Source organism: Schistocerca piceifrons, chromosome 9 (genome assembly GCF_021461385.2).
Source record: "Schistocerca piceifrons isolate TAMUIC-IGC-003096 chromosome 9, iqSchPice1.1, whole genome shotgun sequence".
Lineage (NCBI taxonomy): Eukaryota > Metazoa > Arthropoda > Insecta > Orthoptera > Acrididae > Schistocerca > Schistocerca piceifrons.
Window position 1 is genome coordinate 110,229,910 of NC_060146.1, and position 26,521 is coordinate 110,256,430.

At 39.2% G+C, this 26,521-nt stretch overlaps 1 protein-coding gene across 1 annotated transcript in view; it reads right to left on the bottom strand.

The window, feature by feature from the left end:
* LOC124717180 overlaps positions 1-26,521 on the bottom strand; it is a 128,657-nt gene that overhangs the window by 70,118 nt on the left and 32,018 nt on the right. Inside the window, exon 4 of the mRNA XM_047243957.1 lies at positions 17,480-17,593. Coding sequence (XP_047099913.1) covers positions 17,480-17,593 — 114 coding nt within the window. The remainder of the gene's footprint in view (positions 1-17,479; positions 17,594-26,521) is intronic.

Consider the following 26,521-nt stretch of genomic DNA (forward strand, 5'->3'; position numbering starts at 1 on the left):
TAAATTCTTAACAGAAAGTAAACAAACTTATTTTTATAATAATCTCTCTTCCTCTGGATGTTCTGTAAAACTGCTGCAAATACACATCTGGGACATGTTTTATTAGATTCACCAGTCCAGTAACAACAAAATAAATGTTAATAAAGCTTTACTTTAACCCTGTACAGGTTTGCAATAACTTCATATTAGTGAAGTCACTAAATTTCAGGCAAAATCTTTTATTTGCCGTAACTAAACATTTGCAGACCTATGTTTATATGAACTTTTTGCTTTAGGTTTACTTGCAGAATAACATAAAATATTTGCATATCTTCATGAATCACCTGTATAACAAAAGTAAGACTTCTGGTCCACAATATGCAATAACAAATTCTCAAAAGATTTTTAAATATACAAATGAAAACTTAAAGAAGATAATACATAGTTAAACAGAAGCATGAGAAAATTAGATTCTGGGAATGGGGAAGAAATAGAAGAGAAATTACATCATGAAGCAAAACAAAAAATCCCAGAGAAAAGAATACAAAACACCTGTGGTGGACAATGGAGTGTGACAAGGGAATAACAGAAAAACTAAAGGCCTGAAAAATATGGCATGCTAATAAAAATGAAGAAGAATTGAAGAATTGAAGAATACAGCAGCATAAAAAGGAACATAAAATTATTAGGAACATTCAGACAATGTACAAGAAAGAGCAATTAGTTTTGATAGTTCACAACTTCATGAAAAACCATAGCACAGACTTTTATTAACCATTTTAGAATAAATTAAAGTCTCAGAAAGTACAAAATAAAAAGGTATCATGAGCTTCAGAAACAGATAAGCTATGTGGGAGCAAGTTTGGAAACCATTCTAATACACACAGTTCAATCCATACAACACTGCAAGCTGATTTGCACCATGGTGCACCGATTACGATGTTAATTATGATTACAGTCTTCGTCCGAGTATGTTTTTTAGGAAAATGGATACATTATTTGTGTATTCCAGTGCCCTAAAATTTAATAATGATACACCAAGAATGTGATGCGCAGGTGGAAAGTGAAATTTGCCAGAGTTATGTTAATTATCTGAACCATTATCAACACTGGTGTCAGGTGACATGAGCCAATTGAAATATTTCTTGGCAATTATGAGGAATCATGAACTGTTCTTGCATATAACACCATTCAGGGCAATAAATATCATATGCATGAATTAAATGATAGCAGTCAAAATACAAGAACAAATTTATAATCATGCAGGATCACTACCACCATTGCCAAACACACTCACAAATTTCTTAAAATTTATTTCATGGGAAAAATTGATAAACAAATCAATTGTCACTGTGTTACAAACTTTAGTCAATCAACATTATCGTCAGATCATCATGATATTTCTGTGCCTACATTCAAACAAAAACTAAAATCTTTAAAGGCTTTCAAAGTCAAGTTTTTGGACAGACACACTGTTGGATGTATTCCACTGAATGGCAAAAGAGAGAATTGCACATGCACACATTTTTATTTGGTTGATCAAAAACGTCACATCACATCAAATTGATCAAGTCATCTTAGCATAAATACCAGATGTTGATACCATTTTGCACTTATTTGAAGTCATCGCCAAAAACACGATTCATAGTCCATGTGATTTACTAAACAATAATCCACCGTGCATGAAATACACGGAACAATACACAAGAGACTTCTTTGTTGAGACTATTGCTGGACATCCACTCAACTGTCAATGATCAACCAAAGACAACAGCAAATTCATCAGATGAAAAAAAATGAAACAATGGTGCTGAAGTCGATACTTGTTGGGTTGTATCATATTCACCATTACTCTATAAAATATACAAAGAACACATCAAAATTGAGTATTACCAATTTGGTGAAATTGATCAAGTACATTAACTGCATTTTTCTCATTGCGCACAGATGATATGCTTACTAGGGAGTTACTTTGTTCTGAAGTGCCAACATACTAAGCATGGAATGCAACAGCTGACAAGTTCCAATATCGTAAGTGAGGTAAAACAGCTGCAGAACATCCCAATTTATATTTGACCAATGTGTTAGTCCGTGTGTACACTATTCACTCAAACAATGAATAATGTTCTAACTTGCATTTACTATTAATTAATGTACATGGACCAATATCCTTCCAAGAACTGAGAACAGCAGACAGTCAAGTATGTGGCACTTATCGTGAAGCCTGCAAGAGTTACATCTTGAGACTGATGCACATTTGGACAGTTCGCATGCTGATGCATCAAATACTGCTCAACCACAGCAAATACATATTTTATTTGCAATTATATCAACAATATGCTTCTGACCCAATCCAAAGGATCTTTGGGAATAACACAAGCTACAAATCAAAATATAGATATTCAATTTATACTAATTGTTTATTATGAGGCATTTGTTTCAATTGAAGACATGTTTGGCACTGGTAAAATTGGGAATGGCTGTGCCTCCTCACGTGTGATTTGCAGAGACAAACACACTCTGATGTCGACAGATTAGGCACGTTTGTTCAAACGAATCTTCCAAAATTGGTTCCAGGACAACACTTAGCATATGACAGAATTATGAATGCAATTACAAGCAAAGGAGTGAACTGAATTTCCTTGACGCACTCAGAGGCACAGGCAAAACTTTTCTTATTTCATTTATTCTGGGAACCATACAATCCCGGAAAAAATATTGCACTAGCAATCATATCATTTGAAGTTACAAAAACTCTTTGATGGTGGCCAAACAGCACACCCAGCAAATGCCTGATATATCAACATGCAATATCAACAAAAATTCTGAACTGGATAAGGTAATCCAATCACTGAAATCTTTATATGGGATGAATGTACTATGTCGCACAAAAAAAAGCATTGGAAGTGCTTCATAATAAACTCAAAGATTTGAGTTGAAAAGAACAGCTATTTGGTGGTGCACTCATTTTACTGTCTGGTGATTTTCAGGATATGCTGCTAGCTATAAGCATTCAACAACTGCTGATGAGCTTAATGTGTGTCTCAAATCATCATTTCTATGGTACACAAACTGACTCTGAAAACCAATATGCATGTACAACTAGACCATGATGCAATCAATGAACATTTTGCAAAACAATTAAATAATTGTTGATAATTGGTATTCGTAAGGCAGCAACTGAGGTATTGCACTGCCAACAGACATCTGTAAAATTACAACAACCACAGATGAATTGTTTCACAAATGTTTCCCTAAATATTGCATAGAATTACAAAAATAATCAGTTGCTCAGCGCATGTGCTATTTGGCAAGCAGGACCAATGATCTCAATGTCATCAGATTCAGCACTCAAAATGAAATACCAGGACAAATGGCAATATCAGTACATCAATACTGTAATAAATCCAGCCAAAGTTGTCAATTATCCAACTGAATTCTTGATTGTACTTAATCCAATAGGAATGCCGCTGCATGGTTTAACATTCAAAACTGTTACACCTATTGTGGTGTCACATATCGCTCCAGGTGATTGCTGTGTAGCCTGATGCCTACCTGGACTAAGGAAGATGCTCACAGACTCTAAAACGATGTAATCCATACATATAATAAAAATGGATGTATATATGTGCCATGTATGTGGACCAGTTCAATCAAACCTGCCACACATATCGCTTCCTAATGGGAAAGAATTGTTGTGGGGTAAGAACCACATACCTATCAAAGGGGTGGGGCTTGGAGTGAAAAAAGAAGTGTAGGTCACAATGTGCAAATATCCAGACTTTCTTCACCAATGACAGCACTTAGTGACATCCAACAAACTTTAAACATAAATTCAAACCTTTATGAAATTTTTTGATTCTCACAACCCCCACAAAACAATGTAAGGAAAAAGCTTATTGATTACTAAAAGATGAACAACTTTGCTTCTGCCATTTTTCCCCAACATTTGAGGCTTTAATAAAACAAATTGGTTACACATGTATCATTCAAAATATTTTCCATCACTGGCCACTACTTTCTCCCACCTTTCGGGCAGTGTACAAATCCTGCATCAAAAAAATTGTTCATCTTTTAAAGCGATCCACGAATTGATCCAATTTGTGACTTCCTCATGAGATCGGAAGTGTTGGTCAGCCAGGCCATGTGCTATTGATCTAAACAGGTGATAGTCAGAGGGAGCAATGTCCATATGTACGAGGTAGGGTGGGGTAAGACACCCCATTTTAACATTTCCAAGTATGTTTTGACCTCTTTTGCAATGTGCGGTCAAACATTGTCATGCTGCAAAATCACTTTATGGTGTGTCTCGCTGTACTGCGGGCATTCGTCTTTTAATCCTCAGCTCAAATGCATTAATTGCTTTCGATAGTGAGCACCTGTGATTGTGTCACTTGGTTTTAACACCTCATAGTACACAACGCCAAGCTGGTCCCACCAAATGCAGAGCATGATCTTGGAGCCATGAATATTCGGTTTGGCCGTTGACGTGGAAGCACGGCCGGGATATCCCCATGATTTTTTTGCATATAGGTTATTGCAATGAACCCTTTTTTTGACCCCGGTCACAATACAATGCATAAATCCCTTCCGTTTTTGCCTTTGAAGCAACTGTTCACAAACACACAAACGCCATTCAACATCTCTTGGTTTCAGCTCACATGGAACCCAAGTTTCTTCTTTCTGAATCATGCCCATAGCCTTGAGACATTTTGAAATGGCTTGCTGTGTCACTCCCACTAATCATGCCAATTCTTCTTGAGTTTGATGCAATGTCTCCAATTCTGCATCTTTGGAAACATTCTCTCTTCCACCACTATGCCGGTCTACGATGTTAAAACCATCGTTCTTGAAGTGTTGAAACCACTTATGATGCAGACACAAATCGACTAATGTTTGAATAAGGTTATGTTGACTGAGGTCCAAGCTAATTGCCTGATGTCTGCGATCTATTTCATTCGACCGCTACTTACCATTGTCGCCACCTATTGGCAAACAGTGGAAGCAAAATTGTGCACCTAGTACATTTTCACTTTTCATTCAGTAAAACAGCCACATCAGGCACAACATTTTAATTTATTACTTCTTTACTACTAAATGTATTGGTGACACATTTTGCAGACAGTATTAACATATACCACTGATTCTACTCACAAAATTATATCATTCTCGGACAGATAATTCAAGCGATATTAGGTCATAAACACTGAAATGTGTGAAAATCTGCTGCATTTATTTCTTTTTTGCAACTAATGCTATTCACAACACATTTCACAGACAGTATTGAATTACATTACTGAAAGTACCTACAAAATACGACACTGGGCTGCATGGAAATGAAGATGCAGAGCAAAGTGTGCTAGAGATACAGGTAAAATATGTGTACAGATATGTGTGAAATATGATAGACATATGTGCAATATATGTGATGTAGGTTTGTGGGGAAAGTAATGAGTAAAAATCTATTCCCAAAACCTCTAGACTGATTTCAATCAAATTTGGTACATACCTCCTACGCAGGGGAGAATGGGGGGGGGGGGGGGGGGGAGGGAATAGGGTTGATACATGGACAGAGAATGAGAGGAGGAAGAGATTGACGATGCTGATACAGATTTGGGGGAGGGAGGAGATGGATACAGAGAGGGTGGAGGATGAGATGGAGAGGGAGCTGAGGAAGAGGAATTGGACAGAGAAAAGAGATAAAAGATGGACAGAGAGAGGGGGAGGGGGAGATAGGTAAGAGTGTAAGAGTGAAAGAGGGGAACAGAGAGGAGGAGAAAGAGTTGGATGGAAAGGGGTGGAGGAGACAGGCAGAGAGATGGGAAAGGAGGAGATGGACTAATAGAATTAGAATAAATGCATATCTGGGCACTACCAAGTATGCAGCTAATTATCTAATAAATAGGAGAGTGCAACTGCTGTGCACAATTTTTTGTGTGTATTTGTACATGGCAAGTAATCTGGAGGGGTGACGCATGTCTTCAAGCTGTAACAACGATGGCATTAACTATGCAAGTAGCAGTATCTGCAGGGGCACCTGTGCCCACTTGATGTATCATTAACTATGCAAGTGGCAGTGCCAATGGGGTCATTTGCGCACAATCCATGTATCACCACCCCATGTCGTACTAGTGCATAAGCACTGGAACACTGGCCACAGATGACAATAGGAAAAAATCTATACACGCAAACAAAAGGTCAATTTTGAAATGTGTATTAATTCTATTGTAAAGTTTCAAGTTGCTAAAACGACAGACACAGTCTTGTTATCTACATTGTAAAGTTGTTGATAAAAGAAGTGTCTGTATTTTGTGAAACAATGTAAGAAATCATTGCAGAAGGACTCTTCATATTTATTTCCGAGAGCTGAAACATTTAACTTCCAGCACACTTAAGAGTGCAATGGTGACAAAGTTTGAAGACCAGCAGCATAATTGTCTTACATAAACATATTTCACGTGCATAGATTGATAACTGCGAGTCAACAAACTCAAAAATCAGTTCTCACATATATACGGGAACACTGGATTCTGACACCCTGGTGAAAGTACCCATAAAAACTGGATCAAACTGATAAAGAATGTTAATACTGACTAAAACATGGGTATTAATCAAGAAGAAATAAAAATTTTAATCGTACAATATTATGAGAAGGAAAGCAGCTACTCACCATATAGCAGAGATGCTGAGACACAAATGGGCACAACAAAAAGACCCTCACAATTTAAGCTTTCGGCTATTGGCTTTCATCAACAATAGACGCACACACGCACACGTAAACACAACTCACACATATGACTGCAGTCACGTGTTTGAGTTGCGTTTGCATGAGAGTGTGTGACTGCAGTCATGTGTGTGTGTGTGTGTGTGTGTGTGGGGGGGGGGGGGGGGGGTCCATGTGCACATCTACTGTTGACAGCTTTAAATGTGAAAGTCTTTTCGTTGTGGCTATCTGAGACTCGGAATCTCTGCTATATGGTGAGTAGCAACTTTGCTTCTCATGATATTGTTACATTCTATCCTGGATTTTCCATTGTTTAAATTTTAATCTGAGATCGAGTGGAAAGTTGTTACTGTTGTCCTTGACAACTGACAAAAGTCAAGGAAAAATGCATAGCTAACAACATGTTCACTGAACATTAAACATTAAAAAGGAATAATTTTGCCAGTAAGTAATGGTCACAGTAACCGGCAAAAGTCACATCATGAGATGGAAGAGTGGTGATCAACAACTATTGAGTGCAACAACAGTATTCATCGACTATGCAGCTGCTATGCAGTAGCCACTTAACAGTTGAACATATTCTCTGTTCAAATTACTAAATTTGCTTGAGACTGAGAAGCTTATGTCTACAAATCAGCATGGTTTTAGAAAGCATCATTCATGTGAAACTCAGCTCGCCATTTTCTCACAACATACTGCGAACTTTAGATGAAGGGCAACAGGCAGATTCCATATTTCTAGATTGCCACAAAGCGTCTGACACAGTGCTCCACTGCAGGCTGACAAAGAAGCACGAGCATATGGAATAGGTTCACAGATACGTGAGTGGCTCGAACACTTCTTATGTTATAAAACCCAGTATGTTGTCCTTGATGGCGAATGTTCATCAGAGGCAAGGGTATCGTCATGAGTGCCTTAGGGAAATGTGATAGGACGAGTAATACTCTCTATATATATAAATGATTTGGCGAACAGGGTGGGAAGCAATCTGTGGTTGTTTGCTAATGGCACTGTGATGTACAGTAAGGTGTCAAAGTTGAGTGACTGTAGGAGGACACAAGATGACTTAGACAAAATTTTTAGTTGGTGTAGTGAATAGCGGTTGGCCCTAAATGTAGAAGAATGTACATTAATAGAGATGAATAGGAAAAACCAAACCCACAATGTTTGGATATAGCATTAGTAGTGTACTGCTTGACACAGTCACATCATTTAAATATCTGGATGTAACACTGCAAAGCGATACGAAATAGGAGCACGTGAGTATTGTGACAGAAAATGTGAGTGGTTGACTTCAGTTTATTAGGAGACTTCTAGGAAAGTGTGGTTCATCTGTAAAGGAGACTGCATAAAGGACATTAGTGTGAGCTATTTTTGAATACTGCTCAAGTGTTTGGCACCTGTACCAGGCTGGATTAAGAGAACACATCAAGGCAATTCAGAGGTGGGCTGCTAGGTATGTTACTGGTAGGTTCAAACAATAGAGATGCCTTGGGAATTCAAATAGAAATCCCTGGAGGGAAGGCGATATTCTTTTCATGGGTCACTAGTGAGAAAATTTATAGAACCAGTGTTTGAAGCTGATTGCCGAATTATTCTGTTGCCTCCACCATACACTGTGCATAATAATTACGAAAATAAGATACAAGAAATTAGGGCTCATACTGAGGCATATAGACTGTCATTTTTCTCTCATTCTATTTGCAAGCAGCATAGGAAAGGAAATTACTAGTATTGGTACAAGGTAGCCTCTGCTACTTGCCGGAAGGTGGTCTGGGGAGTATCGCTGTACATGTAGACAACCTACGACCATCCAACCTCACTGAGTTGCTGTGATGTGGTCCCAGCTAATATCACAACACGACGGGCTGTGCAACTGAGTTTGATGAGCTGCATTGAAGCCAAGTTATTGTTATTTGTTAATTTCCTTCTGTGATGGCGTGTGTTTTGCACAGCTGAAATTGATTTTGTTTTTCAAGAAAGTCTGTAACAAAGTCACCCACTCTTTAAACAGTTACTGGTGGGAGAAGATTACTTATAAACATATCATCATAAATACTTTACAACAGTGGTAACTTAACAAAAAGCACGGAGGAGAAATTAAAGGATTTGTTTGCTTCTTTAGTGTGCAAATAACTACAGACTTAAAGGTGGATATGAAGGCTCATGGTGAGGAGTTAAATTCTGAATGAAAAGCAGATTTACCGGCAGATTTAAAAGCTCTGTGTGACGAATTAAAAACTTATTTTACGGTTAAATTTGATAGCAGTAATGCTAACCTATTAGAAAAATTAAAGGTTCAATGTGATGGCTTAGAGACATTCGTCTTCAGAAGTTTGCAGTTTCCATTAAGACTTACATTTGTAATGACTGTCAACAAAGCACAGGAACAACTGCTAGAAGTGTGTGGACCAAATTTGGCAAATGCATGTTTCTCATATGGACAGCTGAATGTGATCTGCTGACACATTGGTAAACATTTTGATTTATTTGTGTATGCAACAGATGGAAAAACAAAGAATACCATGTACCCAAAAGCACTAGAATAACAGAATTTAGGCACAAACACTTTCTTCCTGTGAGTGGCACTGGAACATATACTGGGTACTTGCTATTAATCAAATAAAATATTATTTCTACTTGTACTGAGTTCAGACTCACATAATACATTTTGTAGGACAACACTTTTTTCTCTGAATGTCTGCATTATGTGAATCTCTCCATGAATATTTATATATGTGATGTTGCTGTTGTGGTCTTCTGTCCAGAGACTGGTTTGATGCAGCTCTCCATGCTACTCTATCCTGTACAAGCTTCTTCGTCTCCCAGTACCTACTGAAGCCTACATCCTTGAATCTGTTTAGTGTATTCATCTCTTGGTCTCCCTCCACGATTTTTACCCTCCACTCTGCCCGCCCTCCAACACTAAATTGGCGATCCCTTGATGCCTCAGAATATGTCCTACCAACCGATCTCTTCTTCTAGTCAAGTTGTGCCACAAATTTCTCTTCTCCCCAATTCTATTCACTACCTATTCATTGGTTATGTGATCTACCCATCTAATCTTCAGCATTCTTCTGTAGCATCACATTTCGAAAGCTTCTATTCTCTTATTGTCTAAACTATTTATCTCCCATGTTTCACTTCCATACATGGCTACACTCCATACAAATACTTTCAGAAACGACTTCTTGACACTTAAATCTACACTCGATGTTAACAAATTTCTCTTCCTCAGAAATTCTTTCCTTGCCATTGCCAGTCTACATTTTATATCCTCTCTACTTTGACCATCATAGCAAAACTCATTTACTACTTTAAGTGTCTCATTTCCAAATCTAATTCCCCCAGCATCACCCGATTTAGTTCGACTACATTCCATTATTCTCATTTTGCTTTTGTTGATGTTCATCTTATATCCTCCTATCAAGATACTGTCGATTCCGTTCAGCTGCTCTTCCAGGTCCTTTGCTGTCTCAAAGTTTTTATTTCTTCTCCATGGATTTTAATTCCTACTCTGAATTTTTCTTTTGTTTCCTTTATTGCTTGCTCAATATACAGATTGAATAACATCAAGGAGAGGCTACAACCCTGTCTCACTCCCTTCACAACGACTGCTTCCCTTTCATGCCCCTCAACTCTTATAACTGCCATCTGGTTTCTGTAAAAATTGTAAATAGCCTTTCACTCCCTGTATTTTACCCCTGCCTCCTTTAGAATTTGAAAGAGAGTATTCCAGTCAACATTGTCAAAAGCTTTCTATAAGTCTACAAATGCTAGAAATGTAGGTTTGCCTTTCCTTAATCTATTTTCTAAGATAAGTCATAGGGTCAGTATTGCCTCACATGTTCCAACATTTCTACGGAATCCAAACTGATCTTCCCCGAGGTTGGCATCTATCAGTTTTTCCATTCGTCTGTAAAGAATTCATGTTAGTATTTTGCACCCATGGGTTATTAAACTGATAGTTCGGTATTTCTCATATCTGTCAACACCTGCTTTCTTTGGGATTGGAATTATTATATTATTCTTGAAGTCTGAGGGTATTTCGCCTGTCTCATACATCTTGCTCACCAGATGGTAGAGTTGTGTGAGGGCTGGCTCTCCCAAGGCTGTCAGTAGTTCTAATGAAATGTTGTCTGCTCCCGGGGCCTTGTTTCGACTTAGGTCTTTCAGTGCTCTGTCAAACTCTTCACGCAGTATCATATCTCCCATTCCATCTTCATCTACATCCTCTTCCATGTCCATAATATTGTCCTCTAGAACATCTCCCTTGTATAGACCATCTAAATACTCGTTCCACCTTTCAGCTTTCCCTTCTTTGCTCAGAACTGTATTTCCATCTGAGCTCTTGATATTCATGCAAGTGGTTCTCTTTTCTCCAAAGGTCTCTCTAATTTTCCTGTAGGCGGTATCTATCTTACCCTTAGTGATATATGCCTCTACATCATTACATTTGTCCTCTGGCCATCCCTGCTTAGCCATTTTGCACTTCCTGTCGATCTCATTTTTGAGACGTTTGTATTCCTTTTTGCCTGCTTCATTTACTGCATTTTTGTATTTTCTCCTTTCATCAATTAAATTCAATATCTCTTCTGTTACTCAAGGATTTCTATTAGCCCTCGTCTTTTTTACCTACTTGATCCTCTGCTGCCTTCACTATTTCATCTCACAAAGCTACCCATTCTTCTTCTACTGTATTTCTTTCCCCCGTTCTTGTCAATTGTCCCCTAATGCTCTCCCTGAAACTCTGTACAACCTCTGGTTCTGTCAGTTTATCCAGGTCCCGTCTCTTTAAATTCCCACCTTTTTGCAGTTTCTTCAGTTATAATCTACAGTTCATAACCAATAGATTGTGGTCAGAGTCCACATCTGCCCCTGGAAATGTCTTACAATTTAAAACCTGGTTCCTAAATCTCTGTCTTACCATTATATAATTGATCTGAGACCTTCCAGTATCTCCAGGCTTCTTCCATGTGCACAACCTTCTTTCATGATTCTTGAACCAAGTCTTAGCTATGATTAAGTTATGCTCTTCACAAAATTCTACCAGGCAGCTTCCTCTTTCATTTCTTAGTCCCAATCCATATTCACCTACTACGTGTCGTCCTCTTCCTTTTGCTACTATCGAATTCCAGGCACCCATGACTATTAAATTTTCGTTTCCCTTCACTATCTGAATAATTTCTCTCATCTGATCATACATTTCATCAATCTCTTTGTCATCTTGTGGAGCTAGTTGGCATACAAACTTGTACTACTGTGGTAGGTGTGGGTTCCATATCTATCTTGGCCACAATAATGCGTTCATGTTTGTAGTAGCTCAACCGCACTCCTAATTTTTTATTCATTATTAAACCTACTCCTGCATTACCCCTATTTGATATTGTATTTATAACCCTGTATTCACCTGACCAGAAGTCTTGTTCCACCTGCCACCGAACTTCACTAATTCCCACTAAATCTAACTTTAACCAATCCATTTCCCTTTTTAAATGTTCTAACCTACCTGCCTGATTAAGCGATCTGACATTCCACGTTCCGACCCGTAGAACATCAGTTTTCTTTCTCCTGATAACAACGTCCTCCTGAGTAGTCCCTGCCCGGCGAATGGGGAACTATTTTATCTCCGGAATATTTTACCCAAGAGGAAGCCATCATCATTTAACCATACAGTAAAGCTACATGCCCTTGGGAAAAATTACGGCTGTAGTTTCCCCTTGCTTTCAGCCATTCGCAGTACCAGCACAGCAAGGCCGTTTTGGTTAGTGTTACAAGGCCAGATCAGTCAAGCATCCAGACTGATGCCCCTGCAATTACTGAAAAGGCTGCTGCCCCTCTTCAGGAACCACACATTTGTCTGGCCTCTCAACAGATACCACTCCGCTGTGGTCGCACCTACGGTACAGCTATCTGTATCGCTGAGGCACGCAAGCCTCCCCACCAACAGCAAGGTCCATGGTTCATATATGTGATAGAATGGTTAATTTTTTTGGCACGTAGTTACACAAAAATCTTCCATTTTGAAATAACCCTGTCATCGTAATTACAGTCACAGTGAGTGACTGGAAATAAAGCTAACAGTGAATGCTGAAAATTATGACATTCAAATGAAATATATTCGATCATAATTAAAAATTCTGAAATAAAAACATTAAGCAAACAACATAAATATATGCAGTCATCAGGAAGCATCTGAACTGTCACTTGCATGCCAAGTGTAAATTTCAGCAGACAATTTTTCAGAAAAAGAAACAACAGAAAAAGAAACAAATAGATGTCATGGGAATAAAAAATCAAATTTTAGGCACAAATCTTGGGCATTATTAGTGTTCAAGAATACTATATTACCAGCAACAGTTCGATATAGACTCTTCCACTGCTTGTTCAGTCTTTAGAAATATTATTTTGCTTGTACAAAACTAGCAAAGTAAGTCTATTTGTTGTCAAGAACTGAATTGTATACATCCTTCAATTTCACACATCATAAAATATCTGGTATTAACATTACAGTTAAATGACATGAATACAACAATGGAGGAAATTATTTATTAGATAAAAGAAGCCTTATCGGATTGTGAAATAAAATAATCCCAGATGGCACAACTCATCATCCATTATCTACACTCCCGGAAATTGAAATAAGAACACCGTGAATTCATTGTCCCAGGAAGGGGAAACTTTATTGACACATTCCTGGGGTCAGATACATCACATGATCACACTGACAGAACCACAGGCACATAGACACAGACATCAGAGCATGCAGAATGTCGGCACTAGTACAGTGTATATCCACCTTTCGCAGCAATGCAGGCTGCTATTCTCCCATGGAGACGATCGTAGAGATGCTGGATGTAGTCCTGTGGAACGGCTTGCCATGCCATTTCCACCTGGCGCCTCAGTTGGACCAGCGTTCGTGCTGGACGTGCAGACCGCGTGAGACGACGCTTCATCCAGTCCCAAACATGCTCAATGGGGGACAGATCCGGAGATCTTGATGGCCAGGGTAGTTGACGTACACCTTCTAGAGCACGTTGGGTGGCACGGGATACATGCGGACGTGCATTGTCCTGTTGGAACAGCAAGTTCCCTTGCCGGTCTAGGAATGGTAGAACGATGGGTTCGATGACGGTTTGGATGTACCGTGCACTATTCAGTGTGCCCTCGACGATCACCAGTGGTGTACGGCCAGTGTAGGAGATCGCTCCCCACACCATGATGCCGGGTGTTGGCCCTGTGTGCCTCGGTCGTATGCAGTCCTGATTGTGGCGCTCACCTGCACGGCGCCAAACACGCATACGACCATCATTGGCACCAAGGCAGAAGCGACTCTCATCGCTGAAGACGACACGTCTCCATTCGTCCCTCCATTCACGCCTGTCGCGACACCACTGGAGGCGGGCTGCACGATGTTGGGGTGTGAGCGGAAGACGGCCTAACGGTGTGCGGGACCGTAGCCCAGCTTCATGGAGACGGTTGCGAATGGTCCTCGCCGATACCCCAGGAGCAACAGTGTCCCTACTTTTGCTGGGAAGTGGCGGTGCGGTCCCCTACGGCACTGTGTAGGATCCTACGGTCTTGGCGTGCATCCGTGCGTCGCTGCGGTCCGGTCCCAGGTCGACGGGCACGTGCACCTTCCGCCGACCACTGGCGACAACATCGATGTACTGTGGAGACCTCACGCCCCACGTGTTGAGCAATTCGGCGGTACGTCCACCCGGCCTCCCGCATGCCCACTATACGCCCTCGCTCAAAGTCCGTCAACTGCACATACGGTTCACGTCCACGCTGTCGCGGCATGCTACCAGTGTTAAAGACTGCGATGGAGCTCCGTATCCCACGGCAAACTGGCTGACACTGACGGCGGTGGTGCACAAATGCTGCGCAGCTAGCGCCATTCGACGGCCAACACCGCGGTTCCTGGTGTGTCCGCTGTGCCGTGCGTGTGATCATTGCTTGTACAGCCCTCTCGCAGTGTCCGGAGCAAGTATGGTGGGTCTGACACATCGGTGTCAATGTGTTCTTTTTTCCATTTCCAGGAGTGTATATTAGTACAATTAATTTACTGTTCTGCATACACCAAGAAGAGAAAAGGAGGAACATCACGGAATATATACCACATAAGAATCCTTCCCACAAGTTAATTCAAATGCAATGACGTTGCTGACTGTGTAAGTCAGTGGGAAGATTTAATACTATATTCTCCCGTGTTCCATGAAATTTTGAAATTTTAAACAGAGCAATAGCCTGTTGCTGTGGCTGCCTCTTGACTTGTCATCCATCATATACACTCATTCAGTGTAAGTCAAATTTCTTGTTACTGCTCACGCTGCACTCAATACCATATTGAGGCCTGTGGTGTGCAGGGGCTGTAAACCACAGGTATTTTATGCCTATCTGTAGCTGCAACAGCAAGGTTAAATGCAGTCAACAGCACAGTTGTGAAATGCAATTGATTTAAAACTTATCAATCAGGTTCGAGTCAAGAAGTTCTAATACAACAGCAAACAGATGAAGATAATAGTAGAGACAACAGCAGGCAATAAATTGTGTTAAATAAGTACCTTTTCTTTTTGTTTGTAAATCACTGAATGTGCCTGCTACAACTAGGTGAAATGTGTTTTGTTGGAAAAATAATGGAAACTCAGTCATAAAAGAGAAATAGTTATTCTTATCTACAGTATAAATAGCATTATCCAATAGCATGGATATTCGGCACACACAAATTGGTTGTAGGCAGCACCTGTTCATTTGTAATTTGTCTGGTAAAGTTTATGGTGCCATGAGTCTGTCACCTACAATTCCTGACCACATACTGACACTAAAGTGAACTTGATCCCTTGCTTCCACGATTGCTTGATAATTTTCTTCTATTCACATGTGGTTATTGTGCTTATTTATCATCTCGGTGTGAATCTTGTCTCAACATTAAATAAAATGCAAGTTGCACTTGCAAAGCACTGACCATGTGAAAGTGTCATTTATGTGTTCAGTAGCTCCAATTTTTGCATACTTATCCTACAAAAATCAGTCGTTGCAATGCTCCATAAAGGGTGTGCAAACTGTGTGAGGTCTACTACAGTCCCTCATTCTTATTGTGAATGCACCCATTTCTGGAAGTCTGCTGAACATTTTGTAAACAGAATAGGGCACCAAGTATGATGTTCACTCTGTGTACCAACTGCTTGTCAATTAATGCCACTGGTTAAACTGCAGCAGAATACCGTACTTACTCGAATCTAAGCCGCACTCGAATCTAAGCCGCACCCAAAAAATGAGACTCAAAATCAAGGAAAAAAATTTCCCGAATCTAAGCCGCTCCTGAAATTTGAGACTCGAAATTCAAGGGGAGAGAAAAGTTTTAGACCGCCCCTCCAAATCGAAAAACAGTTGGTCCATTGTAATGAGAAACACAATAGAGGTCAAATGGATGAAGATACAGCTACAGTAGTTTGGTTCAAGTCGTAAGCTTAACAGTTAAGCTTTACCAGGTAGCCATTGCTTTGTGTCAGGCGCTCCGTCCATATTTATACGGGTACCCTTCCTTTTTCGCGTGCTTCGTCTGATTTGAATCGATTGCTTATTTTGCTTTAATCTGATAAGTGCCGTTCTCTTTGTTATAGGTGTTTGTCACTCTAAGCTGAAAATGCAATATTGTACTGTGTCATGCATTGTTTGTTACATTCTGATAATGCGTGTTTACGACCTGTCGCCGCTTGCGGCAAGGCTTGCTTTTGTGCACGCTACCGTGGCTTACAATTAAAAAAAAAAAAGGAAAAAAAAAAAAGAGAGGAATTGTCTCATAAGCGAAACAATGGTGAGAGTCTGCTATTTGTTGTTACTTAAACTGCTGCTTTCTTTGATAATGATCAACAAGATCCAAATAATAGACTGCGTATGATAGAAGATGTTGTCTCACTCTAGTTTCGTAGTTTATTAGGCAGACAGGATTTAAATGAAATAGCAGCAAACATGAAAGAATACAAGGCATAATGTTTACATTATTCTACCTTTAAATTTATTTACTGACGCAGAGGTTTTGGCGCCGGTATTTATCTTTGTGCCCGCAAAGCATACCTGTGTAGCGCGACATATATTTGACGGCAGAAGTCAGTTGTGGCGACACCTACCAACATTTTTCAGAACTTCGCCTGTGGCTTAGAATCGAGTGCAAAGTAGGTGGGTTTTTTGGATAGTAAAAACCAGAAAAATAGTGCGGCTTAGATTCGAGTACATACGGTATCATGTCTGCCATGCAACAATAGGATTCCATGTCACTCTTTATCTTGTTCGCACTTCTCAGGATCAGTAATACTGTTCTGATGCCAGCATAACATCAAACTGACTAATATAGAATGGATTGTCTGATAACAGCATTAAGTACAGAGACAAACACAATCAATACAGAATGAGCACTGTACGTCAACTGGAGGATTTCCTACACCACTAAGTACTGGCTTTCTCAGCAGGAGTGAGACGGCCCATATCTACACAAGTTTCTGCTTTTGCACACCTGTTAACAGAACTGTTTTTATAGTTATGCCCAGCACTACCTCCTGTGAGAAAAGTTGTCCTTTCTAGACACTCTGTACACATCAATATCAGAACTAAACAGCAATGGCTGTAACATCTTTTCCTCCCCACCAAATCACTTATGTCCATAACATTCACAAGCAAATCTAACACTCCACAGGCAGCAATTTGACCTTACTAGTCTCGCATGGCTGCCACCAACACACCAGCAGTGGACAGGTCACACGGAACATAACTCACCTCACCATCGCCCTCGCTCATTGCATCCTCCATATCCTCCTCACATTCCTCATCCTCCATTTTCCCACTATCCTGAGTGCTAGGCCATGGAATATCATCTGAAGGTGAAGATTCCTGAAACAGTTAGAAAATGCTACATAAGCTGAGGGACAGGAAATAACAAACTTTCCAGCAAAAGCACAAAGAAATGATCAGCTCACTTCCTTTTGTTTTCTTTTAACAAATGTGTTTGTGGAAGTGATCATACCACACAAGAATCACGCACAAAATTTATACTGTGTCATAAGTACAATACAGTCAGATAACACAGCTGTTCAAACACATTAAAGATAAGCCATTAACGTTGGATTATCACCAAATCCCCTGGACGTCAATGGAATGTCAAATGGTAGTATACCCACACTAGAAAGAATGTGAATGTGCACCCCATCACTCAGCATGACACTCAACAGGGAAACTGGGCATACAATGGGTAGCCTGTCTAATAAATAGTTGGAACGTAGTATCAACATTTAGGAACTGGCAATGCTGACACAGTTTAATGGTCAAGGAAAACTGTTTTGAGATTAAACTCGTTTATATTGCTTATCATATTTCATTATTTTAATTTCATTTTGGTTACTGCTCTTGTCAGGTCAAAACTTAGAAATCTGAAAAACAATTTTCAATGTCACATTCAATAACGTCCCATTTACGCAGATGTTTTACTAGAATGGATACTGGACATTGTTTTACAGTTTTCAAGTTTTGACCATATCATGGCATCAGCCAATACAGCATTATAAGTAAAGAAATATGTTAAACAATCTAGATGGCTTTTTCACAAAGTCCCCCACAATAACACAGTTTTCTTACAGCTGTGCCTGTATCATTAATCAGTGTATAGTAGTCACATATAAACAGTTCTTTTTTTACTCTGCACCAACTATAAACATATATTGTCATTCAAGTCAACACTTAATGCATCTAAGTTGGTTGGTTGATATGGGAGAGGGGACCAAACAGTGGGGTCATAGGTCTCATTGGATTAGGGAAGGATGAGGAAGGAAGTCGGACGTGCCCTTTCAAAGGAACCATCCTGGCATTCGCCTAGAGTGATTTACAGAAATCACAAAAAACCTAAATCAGGATGGTTGGACGCGGATTTGAACCATCGTCCTCCCTAATGCGAGTCTAGTGCGCTAACCACTGCACCACCTCTCTCAGTCTAAGTATTCTATATTAAAGAGTTATAGTGAAATAAACTAATATTATATGTGCACTGTTGTAATGGCTCAACCTCCGCCTCAATTAATTCTAGGCTTGCTACAACAAAAGTGGCAAAATAATTCTTTGCTTTCAGGTAGTGTGTTTATTATGAGAGAACAATCATAGCAAAAACATAAAATTGCATGAAATAAACAAACAAATAAAGTAATAACGAAGCAGCAGCTCTATGTTAGCCTACCCTGTGTATGTCTCTGTAAATCAGTGTATCTATTGATACCTACATCCATCTGAACTCACTTACTACTGTCAAACCCCAGAATTTGTCTAAAATTCTTAGATGTCACATACAAATTAACTTTTGCTTCATGCCTTTGGACACGTCCTAGCAACCAATATGTTCTTCTAGTCAAGCTACACAACAAACTTTTACTCTCCCCGAATCTACGCAGTACCTCAACAATACTTACTTTATCTACCCACCCAATCTTAACCAGTCTTCTGTAATATCTCATTTAATAAGCTTCTGTTCTCTTCTTATATATGCTGTTTATTGTCCGCGTTTCACCTCCATATAATACTGCACTCTTGACTAATACTTTCAGAAAAAACTTTATAACACTAATATATCTAAAAACAAAGATGATGTGACTTACCAAACGAAAGTGCTGGCAGGTTGATAGACATACAAACAAACACAAACATACACACAAAATTCAAGCTTTCGCAACAAACTGTTGCCTCATCAGGAAAGAGGGAAGGAGAGGGAAAGGCGAAAGGATGTGGGTTTTAAGGGAGAGGGTAAGGAGTCATTCCAATCCTGGGAGCGGAAAGACTTACCTTAGGGGGAAAAAAGGACGGGTATACACTTGCGCGCGCACAAACACACACACACACACACACACACACACACACACACACACACACACACACACACACACACACACACACACACACACACACACACATCCATCGACACATATACAGACACAAGCAGATGTCTGCTTATGTCTGCTATTTGTTGTTACTTACACTGCTGCTTTCTTTGATAATGATCAACAAGAACCAAATAATAGACTGCGTATGATAGAAGATGTTCTGAACGAGAGTTTAGCGAAACATTTTCTCCGTTTGAAAATCTTTGCAGATGCCTCTTTAGTACATTACATTCTACACAGAAATTAGAGTCATCTTAGATTTAAAAATCTAGTCAATTGCCGTGCTTCATTTCTGACTGTATCACTATTACGCATAAGAATAATACGAATATAAACATGAAATGATATGTATATTCTTCCTCATTTGCTGTTGTCTCACTCTAGTTTCGTAGTTTATTAGGCAGACAGAATTTAAATGAGATAGCAGCAAACACGAAAGAATACGTGGCAAAATGTTTATATTTGTATTATTCTTATGGTGAAGAGAATACTGCATGTGATTCACAATTCATAAAAGCTCCTATTAGCAACCATCTCTTCTCACAGGTAGGAAAAAATTCAGAACGTAGAGTTGGCCATATTGACAAACATCCCTAACAGTCTTGCCAGTCAGATTTTCACAGTACATTGAAACGCTGCAACATTCGAAGATAAAAATTCCGTATTGTTCATTTACTTCGATGGATAATGTATGAAAATGCAGTGGTCAAAACTCGGGGCGAAGGAAAAAAGCTCTTCTTCCACCTTTTTTTTTTTTTTTTTTTTTTTTTTTTACCGCAGAGGTTTTGGCCCCAGTATTTATCTTTGTGCCTGCAGAGCATGCCTATGTAGCGTTACATATATTCGACGGCAGAAGTTAGTTGTGGCGGCACCTACGAACATTTTTCAGAACTTCCACTTACTTTGCACTCGATTCTAAGCCGCAGGTAGTTTTTTGCATTACACAAACCAGAAAAAAAATGCGGCTTAGATTTGAGTAAACACGGTAGTCACAAATAATTAAAAAAATGGATTACCTTAAAAATTGGCTTTTTCATTCTTGCATTTTGAATCATCTCATTTCCTCAAAATTTTTTCTCAAGACATATTATTACATAATCCTTTTTAAATAATTCTGCCTCCACTATATGGCAGGCAAGCTTCCACCCTTTTCAAACCAAGTACATAGTCAGATTGTCCAACAGACACCGCTACTCTCTTTGAAAGAAGTAACCTCTCTGACCCAGTTGGATGACTCTTGTTTCATAGGTTTCCAATTTCTGGTCAAGTTTATGCCGAAAGTCTGAAACACGGAGGGGGTTCGATGATGATTTGGGCAGCCATAAAACAGTACTCCATGGGCCCCATGATTACTCTGCAATGTTGTGTTCCTGCCACAGATTATGTGATCATTTTGGCTGACCAGGTCCATATTGTGGTACAATGTTCCCCAGTGGTGACGCTGTGTTACAAAGCAGGGCCCTTGTTCACAGAGCTCACATCGTCCAGGACTCATTTTGACAACACAAAGATGAATTGTTGCATCTCCCCAGGCCACCAAGGTCATCAGATCTCAATATTATTGAGCCTTTATGGTCTCTTTCTTGAAGGGTGCATGATCGCTATCCTTCTACATTGTCACTGCCTGAATTTGCAAAACTAGTTGCACAAAAAATGGTATAAGATTCCTGTAAAAACCTTACAGAACCTCAATTTATCCATACTGAGACAAATGGAAGCTGTTTTGAATGCAACTGTTTTCCTACACCGTATTTGGCATGGTAGTGTGTTGTGTTTTTGTGTTTTATAATTTTTGTCTACCAGTTGTATGTTAAGTTTGGTGATACCTGTGACAGGGCTAAGAAAAATTACTGTGTCATCTTATGTTACATTTGATGAGCACATTATGTTAAATGCTGACTTTGGCAGTTGCTAACATGTGTGAGAGTTACTGAAACATAAAACCTGTAACTCATGGTAACACATTCTATGCACACAAGAATGGAACAACTGGTAGGAGGCTATACTGGAGCGGATGAATTTGAGCTCTGGAGAAATGTACGAATATGACAGGCAATGCTGGCTCTGTGAGTTATCCTTGAAGGTAGAGGTAAGAAAGGCACATTTAGGTTAAGTAAAAGTTTTTGCCAATATTGTCTTGAATACACTCTTTGGAATTCTGAACTTATCACGAATAAAATTCTGGAAGTCACATCATATTTACAACTTGAACAAAAACCAGACATGAAACGAGGCCAGCAACTGAATATGTAGTGAGACTGGGATGTACGCCATACTCCAAGTTATTCCATCTTACACTAAGCAAGTAGTAAAGGAAGCCAACGAGAAATTTAATTCTTGGATAAAACAAGAGATAAATTCAATAAATTAAAATTAAGTGACCAGAACTAAAAACATGAAAGTTTGCTGATGATGTTGCGATTTTGTAAGAGATATCAAAGAGCTTGGAAGATTAAATTACCAGAGAAGATAACATCTAGAAAAGATTTTATAAGATGAACATCAACAGATGTGAAACAAGGATAATGGAGTGTAGTTGAATTAAGTCAGCTGATGCTGAGGGAATTAGAATAGGACCAAGATGCAAAAAGTAGTAGATAACTTTTACTATTTGAGCAGCATAATAACTGATAAAAAAGAAGATGAGAGGATATAAAGTGCAGACATATAATAGCCGCAAAATCACTCCTGAAAAATAAAAATATAATAACATTTCAAAAGAGTCATCAGATTTCACAAGATCATATCTTCTACATGAATGAAGGTGGAAACTTAAGGTGAATTTCAACTTACATTAGGTTACAAAAGTTTTGTTTTCAGACCAATTTATAATTTTGCAAGGTTTTGTCTTCTACACGCGTGTGCACAAAATCTCCGAATACTTTATAAAATTATGTTTATTTATGAAACTTTTCATTACTACTACAAATATTCCATGTACCCTCCACCAGAAGCATGACAAACATCAAGATAATAGTCGTACTTGTCCCATAGTTTTGCAAGCAAGTCTGGAGTTACAGCATTCAATGCTGTTGCTAGGCAGTGTTGCAGTTCATCCAAAGTCATTGGAAGCAAAGGTGCATAGTTGGAGTCTTACTAAAAAACCCACAAAAATAAATATTATACTGTGGGATCAGGAGATTTTGGAAGTCAAAGGCACAATGTGAGAACCATATGCCATAGTTCACTAAACTGTATCTGTTGAGATGAAGAACACAAAACACCTTCTGCTGCTGTTGTATTGCCATCTCAAGCCAACACATATCACATAATAAACGAGCAAGCATGTGATCTAGGTGCACCAGGAAGAACCCTACAGCAATCACATTTACTGGCAAGTTACAACTGAAACCGAGATAAACTCTTAGTTTCAATGTGACACACTCACCTCTTTCTTGATGCTTCAGAGGTCCTGTGCACTACTGCGACTGTCAAGAAACTCCCATTTGTTTAGAAATTGAAAAGGAGTTACTCCCAAGTGTGCATTCATGCACAAGCCATGTCATGACCACCATCAAAATGTTTTATCTATAATGTGCACCAAATTACAAATGCAGAGATGGCTCTACATAATCTCGTGCCCTCGGCAATTAGTATACTTGGTATTCCCACCAAAAAAACTAAATTTTAGTATAATGTTTCTTCCAGAGCCATACAATCGACTCTACCTTAAAGTTGGATATAGTGGGAATTAGTGAAGTTCGGTGGCAGGAGGAACAAGACTTTTGGTCAGGTGAATACAAGGTTATAAACACAAAATCAAATAGGGGTAATGCAAGAGTAGGTTAAATAATGAATTAAAAAAATTGGAGTACAAACAGCATAGTGAACGCATTATTGTGGCCAAGATAGACACGAAGCCCATGCCTACTACAGTAGTACAAGTTTATTTGCCAACTAGCTCTGCAGATGATGAAGAAATTGAAGAAATTTATGATGAGATAAAAGAAATTATTCAGGTAGTGAAGGGAGACGAAAATTTAATAGTCATGGGTGACTGGAATTAGAGAGTAGGAAAAGGGAGAGAAGGAAACATAGTAGGTGAATATGGATTGCGGGACAGGAATGAAAGAGGAAGCCGCCTGGTAGAATTTTGTGCAGAGCATAACTTAATAATAGCTAATACTTGGTTCAAGAATCATGAAAAAAGGTTGTATACGTGGAAGAACCCTGGACATACTAAAAGGTATCAGATAGATTATATAGTGGTAAGACAGAGATTTAGGAACCAGGTTTTAAATTGTAAGACATTTCCAGGGGCAGATGTGGACTCTGACCACAATCTATTGGTTATGAACTGTAGATTAAAACTGAAGAAACTGCAAAAAGGTGGGAATTTAAAAAGATGGGACCTGGATAAACTAAAAGAACCAGAGGTTGTACAGAGTTTCAGGGAGAGCATAAGGGAACAATTGACAGGAATGGGGCAAAGAAGCACAGTAGAAGAAGAATGGGTAGCTCTGAGGGATGAAGTAGTGAAGGCAGCAGAGGATCAAGTAGGTAAAAAGACGAGGGCAAGTAGAAGTCCTTGGGTAACAGAAGAAATATTGAACTTAATTGACAAAAGGAGAAAATATAAAAATGCAGTAAATGAAGCAGGCAAAAAGGAATACAGACATCTCAAAAATGAGATCGACAGGAAGTGCAAAATGGCTATGCAGGGATGGCTAGAGGACAAATGTAAGGATGTAGAGGCTTATCTCACTAGGGGTAAGATAGATACTGCCTACAGGAAAATTAAAGAGACCTTTGGAGAAAAGAGAACCACTTGTATGAATATCAAGAGCTCAGATGGAAACCCAGTTCTAAGCAAAGCAGGGAAAGCAGAAAGGCGGAAGGAGTATATAGTGGGTCTGTAGAAGGGCGATGTACTTGAGGACAATATTATAGAAATTGAAGAGGATGTAGATGAAGATGAAATGGGAGATACAATACTGCATGAAGAGTCTGACAGAACACTGAAAGACCTGAGTCGAAACAAGGCCCCGGGAGTAGACAACATTCCATTGGAAATACTGACGGCCTTGGGAGAGCCAGTCCAGACAAAACTCTACCATCTGATGAGCAAGATGTATGAGACAGGCGAAATACCCTCAGACTTCAAGAAGAATATAATTCTAATCTCAAAGAAAGCAGGTGTTAACAGATGCGAAAATTACCGAACTATCAGTTTAATAAGCCACAGCTGCAAAGTACTAACGCGAATTCTTTACAGACGAATGGAAAAACTGGTAGAAGCCGACATCGGGGAAGATCAGTTTGGATTCCGTAGAAATGTTGGAACACGTGAGGCAATACTGACCCTACGACTTATCTTAGAAAATAGATTAAGGAAAGGCAAACCTACATTTCCAGCATTTGTAGACTTAGAGAAAGCTTTTGACAATGTTGACTGGAATACTCTCTTTCAAATTCTAAAGGAGGCAGGGGTAAAATACAGGGAGCGAAAGCTATTTACAAGTTGTACAGAAACCAGATGGCAGTTATAAGAGTCGAGGGGCATGAAAGGGAAGCAGTCGTTGGGAAGGGAGTGAGACAGGGTTGTAGCCTCTCCCCGATGTTATTCAATCTGTATATTGAGCAAGCAGTAAAGGAAACAAAAGAAAAATTCGGAGTAGGTATTAAAATCCATGGAGAAGAAATAAAAACTTTAAGGTTCACCGATGACAGTGTAATTCTATCAGAGACAGCAAAGGACTTGGAAGAGCAGTTGAACGGAGTGGACAGTGTCTTGAAAGGAGGATATAGGATGAACATCAACAAAAGCAAAACAAGGATAATGGAATGTAGTCGAATTAATTCGGGTGATGTTGAGGGAATTAGATTAGGAAATGAGACAGTTAAAGTAGTAAAGGAGTTTTGCTATTTGGGGAGCAAAATAACTGATGATAGTGGAAGTAGATAGGACATAAAATGTAGACTGGCAATGGCAAGGAAAGCGTTTCTGAAGAAGAGAAATTTGTTAACATCGAGTATAGATTTAAGTGTCAGGAAGTCGTTCCTGAAAGTATTTGTATGGACTGTAGCCATGTATGGAAGTGAAACATGGACGATAAATAGTTCGGACAAGAAGAGAATAGAAGCTTTCGAAACGTGGTGCTACAGAAGAATGCTGGAGATTAGATGGGTAGATCACATAACTAATGAGAAGGTATTGAATAGAATTGGGGAGAAGAGGAGCTTGTGGCACAACTTGACTAGAAGAAGGGATCGGTTGGTAGGACATGTTCTGAGACATCGAAGGATCACCAATTTAGTATTGGAGGGCAGCGTGGAGAGTAAAAATCGTAGAGCGAGACCAAGAGATGAATACACTAAGCAGATTCAGAAGGATGTAGGTAGCAGTAGTTACTGAGAGATGAAGAAGCTTGCACAGGATAGAGTAGCATGGAGAGCTGCACCAAACCAGTCTCAGGACTGAAGACCACAACAACAACAACAACCTTAACTTAACGTCGAGCTGTAGCTGTCTGAGTGTTCCAGCAAAAAATACTCTTGCTTAGTCTCTGCCATGTTGTTGTAAGAAAAGAAACAAAGTGTGACTAAGGCAAAAAAAAAAAAAAAAAAATACTTTCCATACAGTCCCTACAAGGAACAGTTACGTCCAATGTCTAGAATACTGCAGAAGAAAAAATAAATTCCTTCAAAACAATGCAAAACAATGACAATAGTTCATTTCTATAATTTCAAAACTAGAGTGTGATCTAGAAATTGACAGGCCAAACATAAAAATGATTCTCTTTTCTTTTCATATACGCTTTATTCGCCCATTTATGGATGTGCAGAGCAGTATAACGGGAGGCAGCAGAAACTGATAAATCAAATTCTGTGTCCCAAAAAATGCGGACTGGTCAGACAACCCACTACTGACAGCAAAATTATGGTTGAACTGTTGAAG